This window comes from Rhinoderma darwinii, chromosome 2 (assembly GCF_050947455.1).
Source record: "Rhinoderma darwinii isolate aRhiDar2 chromosome 2, aRhiDar2.hap1, whole genome shotgun sequence".
NCBI lineage: Eukaryota > Metazoa > Chordata > Amphibia > Anura > Rhinodermatidae > Rhinoderma > Rhinoderma darwinii.
In genome coordinates, this window is record NC_134688.1 from 181,188,019 (window position 1) to 181,205,745 (window position 17,727).

Genomic DNA, 17,727 nt, shown 5'->3' on the forward strand with positions numbered 1-17,727 from the left:
GTAACGAAGTGCAGAGATTGTGAATAGACATCCCGTGGAATGTCTATTCACTGTCTAAACACTTCAGTATTGTTAATGTGTTAGTATAAGACAGCACAGAAGGATCTAGCAGGATACCTATGCGCTGAGTAAATGAATGGAGAGGAGTGCATGACGCCGATTGGTCAGCGTCATACACTCCTCTGTACAACGCCCACTTGGTCTAAAGTAAAAACACGCCCACTTGGGCATTAAGCAACTCATTAGCATAAATCTAAAATCGCTAATAAAGTGGTAAAAATAGATCTTTTTTTAAATAAAAAGCACTCCTGTCACCTACATTATAGCGCCGATCTCCTTATGTAGGACATAGGGCACTTATAATGTGGTGACAGAGCCTCTTTAAAGGGTAATTCCAGTCTTATACTTTTCTGGTATATCCACATGTCATTACGAAATGTTGTCTATTATATATTTATTACATTTGCTATCTCTTACAGAAATCATTAAAGGTCTTCCGCAGCTCACAGCCGTTTTCTTGAACGTTGAAAGACTTTCTTCATCGAGTGAGGTAATATCGAACTGTAAGATCACTACCAAGCTGATTGTACGCAGCAAAATGTCTCTCTGAGACCAATAATCAGGGAGGCATCTCCGTTCTTAACCCCATCCACTGGCACAATAAAGATCATATGTATTCTCTGCTTTAACCCCTTAATTACCAGGCCATTTTGCGCGTTAATGACCAAGGATTATTTTTTGTTTTCTCACGGTCATATTCCAAGAGTTGTAACTTTTTTTTTATTCCGTCGACCTAGCCGTATAAGGGCTTTTTTCTTTGCGGGACGAGTTGTATTTTGTAATTATACCATTTATATGCTTATATATCGATTAACTTTATTTTAGGAGAGAATTGAATATAAGCAGCTATTCCAGCATTGATTTGCACATTCTAAATTTACGCCGTTTACTATGCAGCGTAAATAACATGTTAACTTTATTGTATGGGTCGGCACAATTAAGGGGATATCAAATATGTAAAGGTTTTATGTTTTCCTACGTTTGCACAACAAAAACCCTTTTAGAAAAAAATTACTTGTTTTTGTATCGCCGCATTCCAAGAGCCGTTTTGTTTTTTTTCCATCAATGTGGCCGTATGTGGGCTTAATTTTTGCGGGCTAATGTGTAGTTTTCATTAGTACTATTTTGGGGTACATAGAACTTATCGGTTAACTTTTTTATTACATTTTTTATGGGAGAAAAGAGAGAATTTTGCCATTGTTTTTTTTGGATGCCGTTGATCCGGCCTTTTAATTAATGTGTTCATTTTATTGTTCAAGTTGTTACGATCGCGGGGATACCATATATGTGTATGTTATTTGTTTTGGCACTTTTACTAAATAAAACCACTTTTTGGGCAAAAAAAGTAGTTTTATTTGATTTTGACTGTAAATTTATTTTATTTTTCACAAACTTTATTTAACTGCTTTTACATTTTTTTTTTTTTTTTTAACTCCCACCAGGGGACTTCACTATGCGATCTGCTGATCGCATATATAATGCTTTGGTATACTTAGTATACCAAAGCATTATTGCCTGTCAGTGTAAAACTGACAGGCAATCTATTAGGTCATGCCTCAGGCATCGCCTAACAGGCATTTGCTGAAGGCAGACCTGGGGGTCTTTGTTAGGCCCCCGGCTGCCATGGAAACCCGACGGCACCCCGCGATTTCTTTGCGGGAGCGCCGATGGGGTGACCGAGGGAGCTCCCTCCCTCTGTCAAACACATTAGATGTCGCTATTGACAGCGGCATTTAATGGGTTAAACTGCCGGAATCGGAGTGCGCTTCGATTCCGGCAGTTGCAGCAGTAGCCAGGCTGTGTATAACAGCCGTGCTCCTTTCGCTGATCGCGTGTGTATACTGTCAGTACCCACGCGATCACAGGACGGATATATTCGTCCTCCTGCGCGAACTAGCAGCTGCAGAGGACGGATATATCCGTCCTTCGGCGTTAACAGGTTAAGAAAAGGGAAAGATTGTTTAACCCCCCTTCTCACAGTCGGGTACATGTCCGTTGCGGGAAGGTTCCACTTCAGACAACATCTTAACGTACATGTTTGGAATGATGAATGTATGGATCACCTGCTGAAGGATAGCAATAATTGACAGCCGCACTCGAGAACGAACGGCCTGCAATGGAGAAAACTCAAATCCCAGCCATTTAACCTTTCAGCACTGCAATCCGCATTGATCGCTGTGTAGAAAAGGGAGGGGTCTTGTAAAGCTGCGGCTCACGGTTTTATATTGGCAGTCTGAGGCCTAACAAAGAAGCTGTCCAGAATAAGGCCTCATGCACACGTCCATGAAGTATTTACGTTCAGTGAATAATTTGCGGGCGGGCCACGAACTGTCACCTGCATTTGCTCACATTATAAAGTGTAGGAGCACGGTCCGTAAATGCAAAAAATAGGACATGTACTATTTTTTGTGGGTCATTTCTACGGCCCAGACGCTTACCCGTAAATCTGTCGGTGTTCGTGGCCCACAGAAATGAATGAATCAGTACGGAATTATTATTAATTATTAAACCGTAAAATACTTCTACAAATTGGCTATCCTCGTAAAGTTATTTTGTCAACTGAGGTAAATTCTAAATGACTTAAAAAAACAAAACTGACTAAATAGCTTTTTTTTTTTCCCTCATGCATTCCACGGATATAAAAAAATTATCTTAATTAAACATTAATGTATACATTACGTACACCAAAATAATGTCTAAAAAAAACTACACCTCATCTTGCACCATACACAGACATAAAAATATTGCTCAAGGGATGCAGTGGGGCAAAAACAAAAAATTCCAATGGTCCTTAATGGGTTAAAGAGGTTGTACAGTCTAGACAACCCCTTGCACAGAACAAGGTTTCTGTCTTTTTGCCAGGGAAACAGAGTTTTTTTATTTTTTTCTGAGAAGACCTTTTAAATTGTAAATACATTTTCTTTTTTTAATTATTTTTTTTATACCAATCTTTATTGTGACATTGTTTGCTTCTATTGTACAGAAGGAACTGGAAGCAGCCTGGGGAGTGAAAGTCTATGACAGATATAGTGTTGTCCTAAGTATTTTTCGATACAATGCACGCACAAAAGAAGCCAAATTACAGATTGCACTGGCTGAACTTCCACTGCTGAGGTATGGAGACGCCAAATGTAATGCCCTTTTAATGCTCTTGGTTTTTCTATTTTTCCTATTCTGCAGATGCGATTTAAAGGGAATGTGTCGCTAGAAATTGATTTATTTATTTTTTAGTTAAACAATTATTATTTGAGTGATTACACATTGTTTTAATTTTTTCACAAGTCAGGAAATATTATAAATTAGATTCTAATTTATAACATTTCCATGTGCTGGGCACTAGAGGGGGCAGTTCCCAAAATTGCAGCATGGTCAATGTGGTAAAGCAACCTCATTGTTTTATGCTCCAAATTTGGGATAGACACACTCCCTAGTGTCCTCACACAATCCCCCCTCCCTTATTCTGGCTAGTGCCAGGAGAAGGAGGGGTTTGAATCTTCAAACCTCCTACACTGTGTGCCGCCATTTACTGAGTGACTGCACAGTGTAGGAGGATTAGATACAGTGCTCAGCAGACAGTATAACACAAACCTAATACACACATCACATACACGAACATAACTTACCTGCTCCTGCCGCCTCCGCTCCTATTCCTTGCGCCTTCGCTTCCTTGAACATATGGCCGGAAGTCGTCATCTTGCTGTCCAGCCGCGTCTTCTGGTCCACATGAAAATGGCGCCAGATTTCGCTCTGCAAACGAGCTTTGTTTTGGTCTGTGTGCGAGCGGCGCAAGTGCCATTCCCACACAGACTGCGTCCGCTATAGAGAATGGAACGGCACCCGTTCGCATTCTCTATGGGGTTGTATGTGCCATATTCCATCTCTGTATGTGTCGTTAATCGACACATACAGAGATGGAGAAAAAAACCGGCAGCCCCCATAGAAAAGTAAGAGTAAGGAAAAAAAGTAGAACACAAATAAATAACATTTATTGTAATATAATACTAAAAGCAATCTGATAAAAAAAAAATTCATTACCCCTTCCCTATAAATTGTAATTGTTTGTGGTAGCCTTTATAAAAGAGAATGTACAATGTTATTTCCCCCATAAAATAAAAGCATCTGCCTATAAATACAAATCTATTTGTTATCCTCCTGTCTCAGGTTGTTAAAAAATTAGGGGAAAACCAAATGAGAACAAATCTGGTCATTTTATACGGGTTGTCGCACATGCTTTTGAAAGTCAAAGACCCTGAAGTAAAAATACTCGTTCTCTTTCCTTTGCAACATTTTGGTGGGTAATCAATTTGAGCTAAAGATTTATTTTAGTTCATGTTTGCTAGAACAAATGTTTTGAATCTCTGTTGATCAGTATTATGTCTTTGAGTGTTGCTTCTTTCGTGAAGAACTTCGTTCATTGGTCAATGCTTTCCATAGGTCTAGAGTTAAAAATGAAATGGCTCACTTGGACCAGCAGGGCGGTGGATCTCGATATATCATGGGATCAGGTAATGTGCATTCTCACACTCAAGGGAATGTGTACTCATAAACTAATCCATATATATTTGAATTTTAGAAATCATATATAATACGTTATGAGCATGTAACAATAGGTTTGTAATAAATAGCTTTTTTTTTTCTAGCTCTCCAAGAACTGTTAGGCTGTGTTCACACCTATACTGGTCATTTCATTGTTCTGCTCCGTCAGAGGAGCAGAACAAGGGAATAACCGAAAGCGCCAGGTCCAATGCACCACGGACACCACCGGCGGCTGACGGAACCCATTGACTTTATTTGTTTGCTATTGCTGCCCTATTATTTACGGCGGAGTCTGCAACGGAGGCCCCTAACAGCCTCTAACGGAGATGTGAACTGGCACACTGTTTTTAGCACAGTAGGTGGCGCTGTTTTCACACTCAAAAATAAAAATAAGATATGTAAAACTGGCTTTACAGATTATATAAATCTAGGCCAGCAATTTCAGTGGAACAGCCAACAATCTAATATTTATGGGGGAAGCTCAAGAGATATTTGGGGAAAGAAGGAATGGGCATGGTGGATAAACAACATATCTGATGCTTTGTTTCCCTACGTATTGGCTGTTTCTGCAGTCGTACGGGTGAGAGAACAGGGAACTTGGGAACCCAGTACTGGTTTTTTATGGGGATCCCGGTAATCTAACATTTATCACCTATCCTGCACACTACATCCTTAATCATACATTGATGCCATATTTTAGTTGTACTGGTAAATATGAGCCATTATAAAGATCAGTTGTGAATGGCTTCTTAATATTAAATGTATTTCTTTAGCTATTTTAAAAAAAAACTCTTCTATTGTTAAGGTGAAACCTTCATGGAGATACAGCAGAGGCTTTTAAAAGAAAGAGAACTAAAGATTAGAAAAGCTCTGGAAAAGTTGAAAAACAAAAGAAAATTGCTCAGGACCCAGCGTAACCGACGGGAGTTTCCAATTATCTCTGTAATGGGCTATACCAACTCCGGTCAGTTGTTCTGTCCTGTGCCCGCATTAGCCACTTGTTCGGTACTGATGAAGTATATATGTTTGATAATTTACTTTCAAACATGTCTGTATGTGAATAGAATATTCTGTCTGCAGGAAAAACAACATTGATAAAAGCGCTTACTGGAGATGAAAACTTGCAGCCACGTGACCAGCTTTTTGCCACACTTGATGTCACAGCACACGGCGGTCTACTTCCTTGTCATATGCCAGTGATTTATGTGGACACTATTGGATTTCTTTCTCAACTACCTCACAATTTGATAGAGTCTTTTTCTGCAACTCTGGAGGATGTTGTCCACTCGGTAAGTCTTATACACCTAGACCAGTATTCCCCAAACAGAGAGTAGCTTTACAGCTCGCTCGTGGAATGTTATAGTATTACTATAACTTGGTTAGTCAGTTAAAGGCGTTGTCTAGTTTAGCAAATACAGTATATTTTCAAATACTGTAGTAAAGAATTGAGTTAATTGATTAGGGTCTCATGATGAGAGTGCTACAAAGTCTCCTTCCCTGAAAGACCTGGCACATCCATGTACTACACGGACAGCCTATGGTTTTCAATGGGAACTATGTAATGCTTCATTTTCCTACAGTGGCGCTGCAGGAGAATCGAACACTTGTTACTGAATTCTCAGATAACTTACTGGGGTGTCTGAGAAGCTGGACACCATGTGATTAGTTATTGTCAAGGGAGCCTTCCCCAAAAAAAGGGATTTCCAAAGTGGACAAACCGTATAACATTAGGGTAGGAGCCATATCACGGTTATATTTTTAATAGGCTTTACAAAGTTGAACCTCTTCAGGACACAGCCGGTTTTTTTCAAATCTGACGTGTTACTTTATGTGCTAATAACTTTGGAATGCTTTTACCTATCCAAGCGATTCTGATATTGTTTTCTCGTGACATATTGTACTTTACGGTAGTGAAAAAATTTGGTCGCTAAATTCAGTATTTACTTCTGAAAAACCCCAACATTTAGAGAAAATTTGCAAAAATTAGCATTTTTCTAAATTTAAACATATCTGCTTGTAAAACAGATAGTAATAGCACACAAAAAATAGTTACTGGTTAACGTTTCCCATATGTCTACTTTATGTTTGCTTTTTTTTTAGAACGTCTTTTTATTTTCTAGGACGTTACAAGGCTTAGAACTTTAGCAGCAATTTCTCATATTTTAAAGAAAATTTCAAAAGGCTATTTTTTCAGTTCAGTTCTGAAGTGGCTTTGATGGCTGTATATATTAGAAAGTCCCCATAAATCACACCATTTTGAAAACTGCACCCCTTAAAGTATTCGACTCCGCATTCATAATGTGTTTTAAGCCTTTTAGGGGTTTCACAGGAATTAAAGCAATGTAGAGGGGAAATACACAAACTTTATTTTATTTTTTTGGTTGCCAAAATTCATTTGTAATACATTTTTTTTTTGTACCACAGAAGATTTTACCCAAGAAATACAACTCAATGTTTTATTGCCCAGGTTCTGCAGTTTTTAAATATATCCCACATGTGGCCATAGTGTGCTAATGGACTGAAACACCGACCTCAGAAGCAAAGAAGAACCTAGTGGATTTTGGGGCCTCCTTTTTTTTAGAATATATTTTAGACACCATGTCAGATTTGAAGAGGTCTTGTGGTGCTAAAACAGTGGAAACACCCCAAAAGTTACCCCATTTTGGAAAATACAGGAATTTAGGGGTATAGTTAGCATTTTGATCATGCAGGTCTCTCGCTAAATATATTGGAATTAGTCTGTAGAAATGAAAATCTCCTTTTTTTTTCTGAAAAAACATAGAAATTTTTAATATTTACAAGGAATAAAGAAGAAAATGCACCCCAACATTTGTAAAGCAATGTCTCCAGATTACAGCAATACACCATATGTGGTAATAAACTGCTGTTTGGACCCAAGACAGGGTTCAGAAGGGAAGGAACGCCATTTGGAATTTGGATCACAGATTTTGCTGGAATGGTTTTCGGTGCCGTGTCGCGTTTGCAACGCCTTGGAGGGACCAAAACCATGGAAACCCCCCAAAAGTGACCCCATTTTGGAAACACCCCTCAAGAAATTTTTCTAGGGGTATAGTGAGCATTTAGACCCCACAGGTCTTTTGCAGAATTTATTAGAATTCGGCCATGAAAATTAATATCACATTTTTTTTCCACTAAAATGTAGAATATTCTCATTTTCACAAGGGATAAAGGAGAAAAAACACCCCAACATTTGTAGAGATGAATTAACCCTTTCAGGACTGATCAATTTTTTTTGCCTTCTTATTTTTGTTTTTCACTCTCCGAATTCCAAGAGCCATTTCTTTTTCCTTTTTCAGTTCAGTGGTGTAAGGGCTTATGTTTTCTGGGACGAGTTGTAGTTTCTATTGACACCATTTAAAGTACCAAAAAATGTACCGGGGAACCGAAAAAAAAAATCTTTGCGAGCTGAAATTGGAAAAAAATTAGATTCCTCTGTTTTTGGGCTTTCACTTTTACTAATGTATTGCAGTATATTGTTATTTTTAAAGGCTTCTATTACCGCACGATCGCTGTTCCTGTCCATTAGTCTCGGGTGTCAGCTGTAATACACAGCTGACACGCTCAGCATGTGAGCAGGCTCCGCATACATCAACCCCTGCACCATGATGTGCTATTAAGTCATAGTTCGCAAAAGGGTTAATGCACAGCGGATGGTGCAAACTGAAAACTGCAATTTTCCACTGATATGCCATTATGTTGTGCCCAGTTTGTGCCACTGAAGACAAATACCTCATAAAACGTTAAGTGGGTTCTCCCGGGTATGACTATGCCATATATGTGGACACAAACTGCTGTTTGGGAACGCTGCAGGGCTCCGAACGAAGGAGCGCAATTTTGCTTTTGGAGTGCAGATTTTGCTTGGTAGTAGTTGTTTGGGGGTTTTACTGGTATTTCAGTTTATAATGTGAGGGCAAATGTAGGCTGTACGGAGTACATCAGGGCATAATAAGAGAGTATAATAATGCGGTAAATAAATCATTCCTAGATATGTGGCCAGTGAGGCACTGATAAATGGCGCCCGATCTTATCCGCTTTTGGAATGCTCTGCACAATTTCTGTCGCCATAATCTTTCATTGGTGCCATTTTGGGGTACGTGGGGTTTATATTTATATTTTTTTAACGCTTTTTATTCAATTTTTTTGCAAGCCAGGTGACCAAGAACCTGCAATTCCGACAATGTTTTTTAGTTTCTTTTTTTTACAATGTTCACCGTGCGCTATAAATTAAAATTTTACTTTATTCTGCGGGTCGGTACAATTATGGCGATACCAAATGTATAGTTTTTTTTCATGTTTTGCAGCGTTTGCACAATAACATCACTTTTTTAATAAAATTATTAATGCCATTATAAAAAAACAAGAATTCCTTTTTTTTATTTCTACACTTCTTTTTTTATTAACTTTTTTTTTTGTCCCACTAGGGGACTTCAGGACTTGCAGCTTTGATCGCTGCTAGAATACATTACACTACCTAGGTAATGTAATCTATTCTGTCATTGTGACGTGACAGTCACTCTGAGAGGAAGCCTATGAGCATCAGCCTTCGGCTGCTCCTCCTAAGCTTCCGTACATGGCAACCCAGAGGCTTATGTCCGCAACTGTACGTCCTGGTGCGGGAAGCAACCCCTCTCTAGGACGTACAGTTGCGGCGTAGCGCGGTAAGAGGTTAATATTCAGTGAGGCTCTACACCACGTGTTGTATTTGTATGGCCGTGTGCATTTAGTTGGCTGCAATCGCACATCGTCCAATCTGATCTCCAACTGCTCTAGTGCTGAACGTGACTGCATAGCGTATTACACTAGTTACTGGACTATTGGCGCAAAGATTTCTGTATCACGTTAGATCTTCGAAAATGTTGATTTGTGTTCCCATAGACGTGGATGGGGCCGCAAATTAATGTAGAGATTGGCGGGAATATCTGGTCACTAATTCGGTCATGACCACTTCTGGAATATAAAAAGTTTTACAGAACCAGAGGTACCTTGTATTTCAGAAATGCAGATAGATGCTTGTTATATAATAAAATAAATAATCTAACAAGGGTGTTTAACCTCTTAACGCCAAAGGACGGATATATCCGTCATCTGCAGCTTCTAGTTCGTGCAGGAGGATGGATATATCCGTCCTCTGATCGCATAAGCCCTGCGATCAGCGGCAGGAGCACGGCTGTTATACACAGCCTGGCTCCTGCTGCAACTGCCAGAATCGAAGCGCGCTCCGATTCCGGCAGTTTAACCCATTAAATGCCGCTGTCAATAGCGACAGCGACATCTAATGTGTTTGACAGAAGGCGGGAGCTCCCTCTGTCACCCAATCGTCGTCCCCGCAAAGAAATTGCGGGGCGCCGTCGGGCTTCCATGGCAGCCGGGGGCCTAACATGGGCCCCCAGGTCTGCTTTCAGCAAATTCCTGTTAGGCCATGCCGGAGGCTTGGCCTAATAGATTGCCTGTCAGTTTTAAAGAAAAAAATAAATAAATGGGTTAAAATCAAATAAAACTAAAAGTGGTTTTATTTAGTAAAAGTGTCAAAACAAATAACACCTACACATATATGGTATCCCTGCGATCGTAGTGACTTGAACAATAAAATGAACACATTAAAACGCCGGATGAACGGCGTCCAAAAAAACAGCAAAAATCAGCGGCAAAATTCTCTTTTCTCCCATTCCCCCCATAAAAAAATTAAATAAAAGTTAATCTATATGACCTATGTACCCCAAAATAGTACTAATGAAAACTACACCTTGGCCCACATACAGCCACATTGACGGAAAAATAAAAAAATTACGGCTCTTGGAATGCGGCGATGCGAAAACAAGTAATTTTTTTCTAAAAGGGTTTTTATTGTGCAAACGTAGGAAAACCTATACATATTTGATATCCCCGTAATCGTGTCAACAAATTGAATAAAGTTAACATGTTATTTACGCTGCATAGTAAACGGTGTAAATGTATAACGTGAAAATCGATGAGCATATAAATGGTACAATTACAAAATACAACTCGTCCCGCAAAAAACAAGCCTTTATACGGCTATGTCGACAGAATAAAAAAAAAGTTACGACTCTTGGAATGCGACCGTGAAAAAACGAAAAATAATCCTTGGTCAATAACGCGCAAAATGGCCTGGTGATTAAGGGGTAAACAAGACTTTTAAATGCAATTAAAGGGGTTGTCCAGAGAAACCAAACTCCTGCTTAAATGGATATAAATGTACTTCTCAGTAGTGATGAATTTCAACTTTTATCCAGAATCGCCAAACTAAACCCTGGTTGCAGAAGCTCAGTAGTTGAAACCTACCTGATGACGCACTGATACAGCAACTCAACCTCTGCCAGCTTTCTATTTCTGTTGGTGTCGGCGCTTCATCAAACTTGATCTAAAGGGACTGGCTGGGGGAAGGAGCTGTCAAAGTGCTAGCCCCTTTAGGTCTCATGATTAATTCCTGGCGCTTTCTACAAGAAAGACGTTTAGCGCATGTGCAGTATATCAGTGCATACATGAATCAAGAGCTTGTCTCTTGCACTGACAGCGCATGCTCCATACCTCCCAGCCAATGAAATCTTTTTATTATAGCGAGCATGGCTTCCAATTAACAATAGTAATCGTATCCGAGACATTTTGGCTGTGCTGGCCCGGTAGAAAATGCAGAAATATAATATTTTATTTGGGGGGGGGGGAGTCTTATTTGGGAGGACGTACAGAGCTGAGATGGGGGCGCGGACCTATTTGTCATGTAGTGAAGGGGGCGGGGATTAGAAACTAGAGAGAGGCATGACGGAATATGTAGTTCCGAAGTGCCTAAGACCTACCTTCAAATATGAAGTGAAGGAGTGTTTAAGCCGCGATATCTAGGTAAGTTACTGGTACTACAACGACTTTATTAGACAGATAAGGAGGTATTAACACTAGAGAAGCACGTCAGATGTGTTTGGGGATTTATTTCTTTTGGTGGCCATCAGACAACCCCTTTAATTACCATGTTAACTTCCTCATCTAGAAACGAAGAACTTGTTCTGTATTTAACACATGTTGTCTTTTCACTCATCAGGATTTGTTAATTCATATAAGAGATATTAGTCACCCAGAAACTGACAATCAGAAGAAAAGTGTGCTTGCTGTTCTCCAGAACTTGAATGTTCCGCAGAAGCTCCTTGATACCATGATAGAGGTGCATAACAAAATTGATTTAATTGAAATGTAAGTGCACTAAATGTAAAGTTGGCCACATAAAATCATGAAATCAAAAATATTGTCCAATTTTTTTCTTTATATGTTGTGTACACTAAAGGAACAAACATGAAGCATTAGGCTCTGTTCACATTGGTTTTTTTTTCAGTTTCATCAGGGATTCCAGTTTTTTTATGACCAGTAAAGTGCAGTCTGCAGCGCTATTCTTGCCATAATCTAACAAACCCTGATTGACCTCATTAGAAGTCTATTTGGATTGGTCAGGATTCGTTAAGATCCTTTTGAAACACACCCGTCCTACTGGTCATGGCTCCATTTAAATCTGCCTGTGTTACGTGCAGATTTTACCCCTTTTACATTGAAAAGGGCGAAATCTTCAGTGAATATCAAAAACCGAATGAGCATGCTGTGGATTTGAAAATAGGTTATTGGATAACTTTGGATAAGTTTTTTTTTTTTTTTTTTTTTGTTAATCGCATCCACTTGCATGCAACAATCTTCCTCTGCGAAATTTTCCAGATGCAAAATCTGCAACAAATTCACTACACGTGCAGGGGTCCTAAAGGAAGACATATATTTTTTTTGTATTATAGTAAATATATATTTTTTCCCTATTATTATCTTAGTTTTTCGGCTAAAAATACATACATAAAAATTGCACTGTGTGAACCTAGCGTAAATCATAAGGATGCTTCCATTGGAAATTGTTGTGTAACTTTCGCATTGTACAACGTCAATATCTTTCCTGCATTATTAAAATTATTCTATGATGTTTATTTAGCTAGGGTTTTCCATTACTTACTGATTGGTGGGGGCTGACCGATTCTGTGATTCAAGAAGCGGCACGCAATATTTCACTGCTTTGTTCATTGTTCACGGAATAATTTTGCAGACGTTGCAGCTACTTTAATCTCCGGATCAGTTGGGTTCTGACTGCTAGGACCCACACAGATCAGAAAGTGATGGTATATCCTAGCGATATTCCATAACTTTTTGTGATGGGATTAACCCTTTTTATGCAGCATCACACAGGTGGTGCACTAACAGGATCTTAACATTGCTCCAACTTAGGGGAAACAATTGAAACCCATTCCTGCCCTTATTCTCTGCCTCCTCCCGATTCCAGCACTGTAAATAAAATATATACTGTCCCGCTACGGCTCTGCTATTTTTGGCGCCTAATATGCCGATTTTGAGTAAAGGGAAAAGAGAGGCGGAGACCTCATCTCTCCTCAGTAGGAGTTGCCTCGTGCGTCGCTGTGACTCTGTCCAATCAGAGCGGACAGCCTCACAGTGATGCAGAAGACCGGCTGATTTTGGGCGATTTACTGCAGGTTTTTGCATCACTGTGCGCCTGTCCATTCTGATTGGACAGAGTCAGAGCGATGCACGAGGCAACTCCTACTGAGGAGAGATGAGGTCTCTTCCTCTTTGTACCTTTACTTACAATTTAGCATATTAGGTGCCAAAATGAGTAAGGGCTGTAGCGGGACAAAACATATTCCGGCACTAGAATCGGGAGGACGCTGGGAGTATGTGGTTTAAAAAAACAAACAAAAAACATAAGTCCTCTTTACGTGTACGATTTGCATTTTACTGTAATTTTATTTAAAAAAATTTAATGTTTGTATAATAACTTTTTTATTTCATTTGTGTGTGTTAGATATGACTCTGGTGATACAGCTGTGCCTGTGTCTGCGCTTTTGTGTTATGGCGTGGACACGCTGAGAGAATGCATTGAAATCGCAGTGCTGAAAAATACAGAGAGACTTATTATGACAATTAGAGTAAACCTGGAAAGTCCTCAATTAAGGTATGTTCTACAATCTCATGACAATGCAGCCTCTGCGCGCTGCCATACAAGCTCCGTCTGCCAAGATACTATGTACATACGTGGTCCGATCGCAACGATTATTTTTCTGTCTGATTCATATAGAATCTGACAGAAAAAAAACCTGTCTGAAATCTGAGTCATGCAGAGGTACATTAGAAAGCGTCATCCAAGATGGCGCCATAATACGCTGTGTGAACGAGCTTTAGCTCAAATCGCTCACTTGGAAGGTTGTGTTCACACATGCCATTTTTGCCATGTTTTCTTGTATAAAGAAATTACAGGAAAACCCAAGGGCCCAGACTACGTGCCTCATGATTATTATTTGTGGTACCTTGCATGCAAAATTAAGGAGGTATTCTCCCCTAGAAACATTGCTTCTAAGTGAGAATATGATGCCTCATAAAGAAACCATACAGCACATGTGTTGCCCTGGCTCTGAAATATGGAATAGTTGGGACTCTGCTTCCATACAGGCTCTGTGTACATGGCTTTGTTGTGGGCATGAGACCCTAAAGTGAGCAATTCAGGTAATAGTTATTAGAGAGCTGCTGGTCATGTTGTGGTTCCCTAATATGGAAGTGTATTATTTATAAACATATTCATACATACAGCATGTCTTTAGTTATGGCAGGGACTTTATGTGTTACACATGAATAGTAATGTGCATTGAGAGAAACCTACAATCCCTCTTGAGGTTTGGTTCAATATATCCTTGGAGAATGTAAAACAGGATTTGGAATTGGTTATCACATGCATTTGTCAGACAGACTTGTGCCTAATGTACAGCCTTAAAAGCGGGGAGGAGGCATGATGGGAACGTTAGTTTCGCCTCCAATTTAAATCAATAGATATCAGTACCTGCATTGGACAAAACTACGTAAAAAAGGTAGACATGGGATTTTAACAAATATAGACATTTTATACCTTGCGACTCCTATCCTGAAAAGTTTTTTCAATCTTTAGGCTATGTTCACACAGACTATTTTGCCAAGTTTTTTGACGCGGAAACCGCGTCGCAAAACTGGGCAAAAACGGCCCGAAAATGCCTCCCATTGATTTCAATGGGAGGCGTCGGCGTCTTTTTCCCGCGAGCAGTAAAACTGCCTCGCGGGAAAAAGAAGTGACATTCCCTATCTTCGGGCGCTTCCACCTCTGACCTCCCATTGACTTCAATGGGAGGCAGAGAAAGCGTATTTCGCGTTGTTTTATGCCCGCGGCGCTCAATGGCCGCGGGCGAAAAACTCCGCGAATCGGCGTGCAGGGAGAGGAAAATCTGCCTCAAACTTCCAAACGGAATTTTGAGGCAGATATTCCTCCTGCAAAATACTCCGTGTGAACATAGCCTTAAAAATATGCTTTTATATTCATTCTCACGGTGACTTTTCTAGAATAATTATCACATTAACCTCTCCTGAATATGTTTGACAGCTGGCTGTACAAGAAAGCATCCGTACAAGAAGTGAAGGTTTTACCTGAAGAAGGATCCGCTGATGTGCTAGTTTTTATAACCAATGCTGTATATGGAAAATACAAAAAGCTGTTTTGTAAATGAGCTTTCAGGGTAATTTTATACCAAGAAAGTTGACTCTTTTTATACCTTCCAAGAATCCAGAGAGAGAGCATCCTGCTATTTATTTGTAGGCTGCAGCAAATACAATTGGACTCTTATTGAACATACATGCCCAATACCCTTTGAAAGAAAGTCTTTACTGAAATAGTTCTAAATATGCCTTGCTACTATCACTACCTTAAATAAAATATTTTCATAGTAATGGAAGGTATCCAGTTTTGTTTGAGCTAGAGGCATGTGAAATAATGTGTATTTAGAATGTATATCAATTCTGTATTAGATGGTTGTAGCACTAGTGTGAAGCAGCAGATCTGCAAAGAACCAAAGAGTAAGTCCCCGTAAAAAACTACCGTAAAATTAATTTCCATGGCCGACTGACACCTTCCCGGGAGTGTGACTGTGCTGTAGAAACTGGCCGAAAAAAATAGGACATGTCCTATTTTTCTTATTTTACGGACCATTCTCCTATACTTTATAATGGGAGCACGGCCCGTAAAAACGTCCAGCCGTCCACTGCCGGCCGTGCCCGTAATTATGGGTCATACTTACGGGCACGGTCGTGTGCATGGAGCCTTAGGTCTCATACACACGACAGTATTTTCATCTATCCAGAAATACTATCAGTAACTACGGATCAGTAGGCATCCATTTCATCAATATATACGGAAGGGTGTCCGTATTCCATCCGTATATACGGATCCTTACAAAAAGAGGGAGGTTGCAGATGATGTCATCAACATGTTGCCTAGCAATGCTTCAGTAAATACGGACGGTATACGGATGCAAATCAGTAGCCGTCCGTATTTATGGAAGCTCCCATAGACTTCTTTGGGAGAGTCCGTGACATAATTACTGACCAGAATAGGACAGGTTCTATGATTTATTTTACCTATTCACCTATGACAGCACCCCTGGAGAGACGTCCCATCCGCTGGACAGGAAACCTGAGGATATAAAATGGACACACCTCTCCACACACCCAGTCAGGTTTCCTGTCCTCCGGATGGAAGATTCTCCTGAGGAAAAAACACTTCTCCCGGGATTGCAGACCCCCTAGCAAGGCTTACCTTATTCCACTAGGGGTGCTCTGGAAAGGTATAAGTCTCCCTCTTGGGAGCAACCTTAGTCTGGGATAGGTACTCCCTCCTCTCCCGGTTCATCATCCCCACTCCTGCTGCAAAGCAGGATGGTGGTTTAAGGCCCACAGGGCGGGCCTTCCTCTGGCGGGGAGCGGATCCCCGGGGCTCGTTCGGCTTTGAAGGGGCCGGACCAGACCCAGCGTTGGCGGTTTCCGGCGCTCTCACTGGCATGTCCGGTCGCCGCGACGCGTCACTTCCGGGCGCGTCCAACACTCCAGGGGGCGGTGTTCCGGTGGCCCACGTGGGAAGGAGGTGCTCCAGCGTCCGGAGCGAGGGCCTCCCAGCCGATCCTTGGCCTATTTTAGGCCAGAAACAACAGGAGCTCGTTCTCCAGTCGTCTTCTGCCATTATGGAGTCACCAGGAGAAGCACCAGGACGCACTGAATGCTCGGATGCCAAGTCCTCCAGTCCGGTACTTGACGCCAGGAGTGGGGTACGAGAAAAACCTCTCCCTTACTTAATACTGTTCCCCTTTCTCTTGTGCATATGTTTAGACCAGGGATTGTCCTAGGAAAAAGCAGGACAAGGAATGTGCGATATGTAAAAAGAAACTCGCGTCTTCCTATAACAAAAGACTCTGTCAGAAATGTCTAGATAATATATCAGAAGAGTCCACAAATTTAGCCACAAGCATTAAGGGTATTGTAAGGGCCGAAGTGAGGAGCTCACTAAGGTCCCTTAGAAAGAGAAGAGATCCTCCGGTCGCCTCTTCTAGCAGGATGGATTCCGATTCCTCAGCCGAAGGGGACCCCCAGCTAGGCGAAGAAGGGGAGTACAGCTCCTACGACTCCTCAGGTGAGGAGGAGGGAGAGAGAAATCTGTTCCCAACGGAGGACGTTGACCTACTCCTAAAAACAGTCAGGGCGACTATGAATATAGACGACCCCAAAGAACCACGGTCCATCCAGGACGCTATGTTTCAAGGGCTAGGACCTAAAAAGAATAGGACCTTCCCCATCCATAGGAACATATCTAACCTTATTAAAAAGGAATGGAAAGCTCCTGATAAAAAGACAAGCATTCCCAAGTTTCTCAAAAGGAAGTATCCCTTTGAGGAGGACGCATGCAGGGACTGGGATAACATCCCCAAGCTTGACGCTCCAGTAGCCAAGATTTCAAGGAAACACTCCCTTCCCTTTGAAGAGCTAGGCTCCTTGTCTGATCCTATGGATAGAAAGGCCGAATTCTACCTTAAGAGAGCCTGGGAAGCCTCTACGGGGTGTTTCAAACCAGCCATTGCGGCTCGCACAACTGGAGGTACATCTAAAACACAAGACCCCTCGGGATCAAATCTTAGCCTCCCTCCCAACACTTTCTAAAGCAGCAGACTTCTTGGCAGACGCCTCAGTAGACGCGGTACGCCTTTCCGCCAGATC

The 17,727-nt window shown here is 40.9% G+C and overlaps 1 protein-coding gene across 2 annotated transcripts in view; it reads left to right on the forward strand.

Annotated features, from left to right (window-relative positions):
- The window catches only part of GTPBP6 (GTP binding protein 6 (putative)), a 25,606-nt gene extending 10,220 nt beyond the window's left edge, over positions 1-15,386 (forward strand). Inside the window, exons 3-10 of one of the 2 annotated variants that reach the window (XM_075852561.1) lie at positions 480-550; positions 3,044-3,174; positions 4,495-4,565; positions 5,402-5,560; positions 5,677-5,885; positions 11,669-11,817; positions 13,472-13,621; positions 15,071-15,386. In XM_075852561.1, coding sequence (XP_075708676.1) covers positions 480-550; positions 3,044-3,174; positions 4,495-4,565; positions 5,402-5,560; positions 5,677-5,885; positions 11,669-11,817; positions 13,472-13,621; positions 15,071-15,194 — 1,064 coding nt within the window. In that variant the 3' untranslated portion in view covers positions 15,195-15,386. Of the gene's footprint in view, positions 1-479; positions 551-3,043; positions 3,175-4,494; positions 4,566-5,401; positions 5,561-5,676; positions 5,886-11,668; positions 11,818-13,471; positions 13,622-15,070 lie in introns of those variants that run through there. The other variant, XM_075852562.1, reaches the window with a different exon arrangement.
- The last annotated feature ends 2,341 nt before the right edge of the window (positions 15,387-17,727 follow it).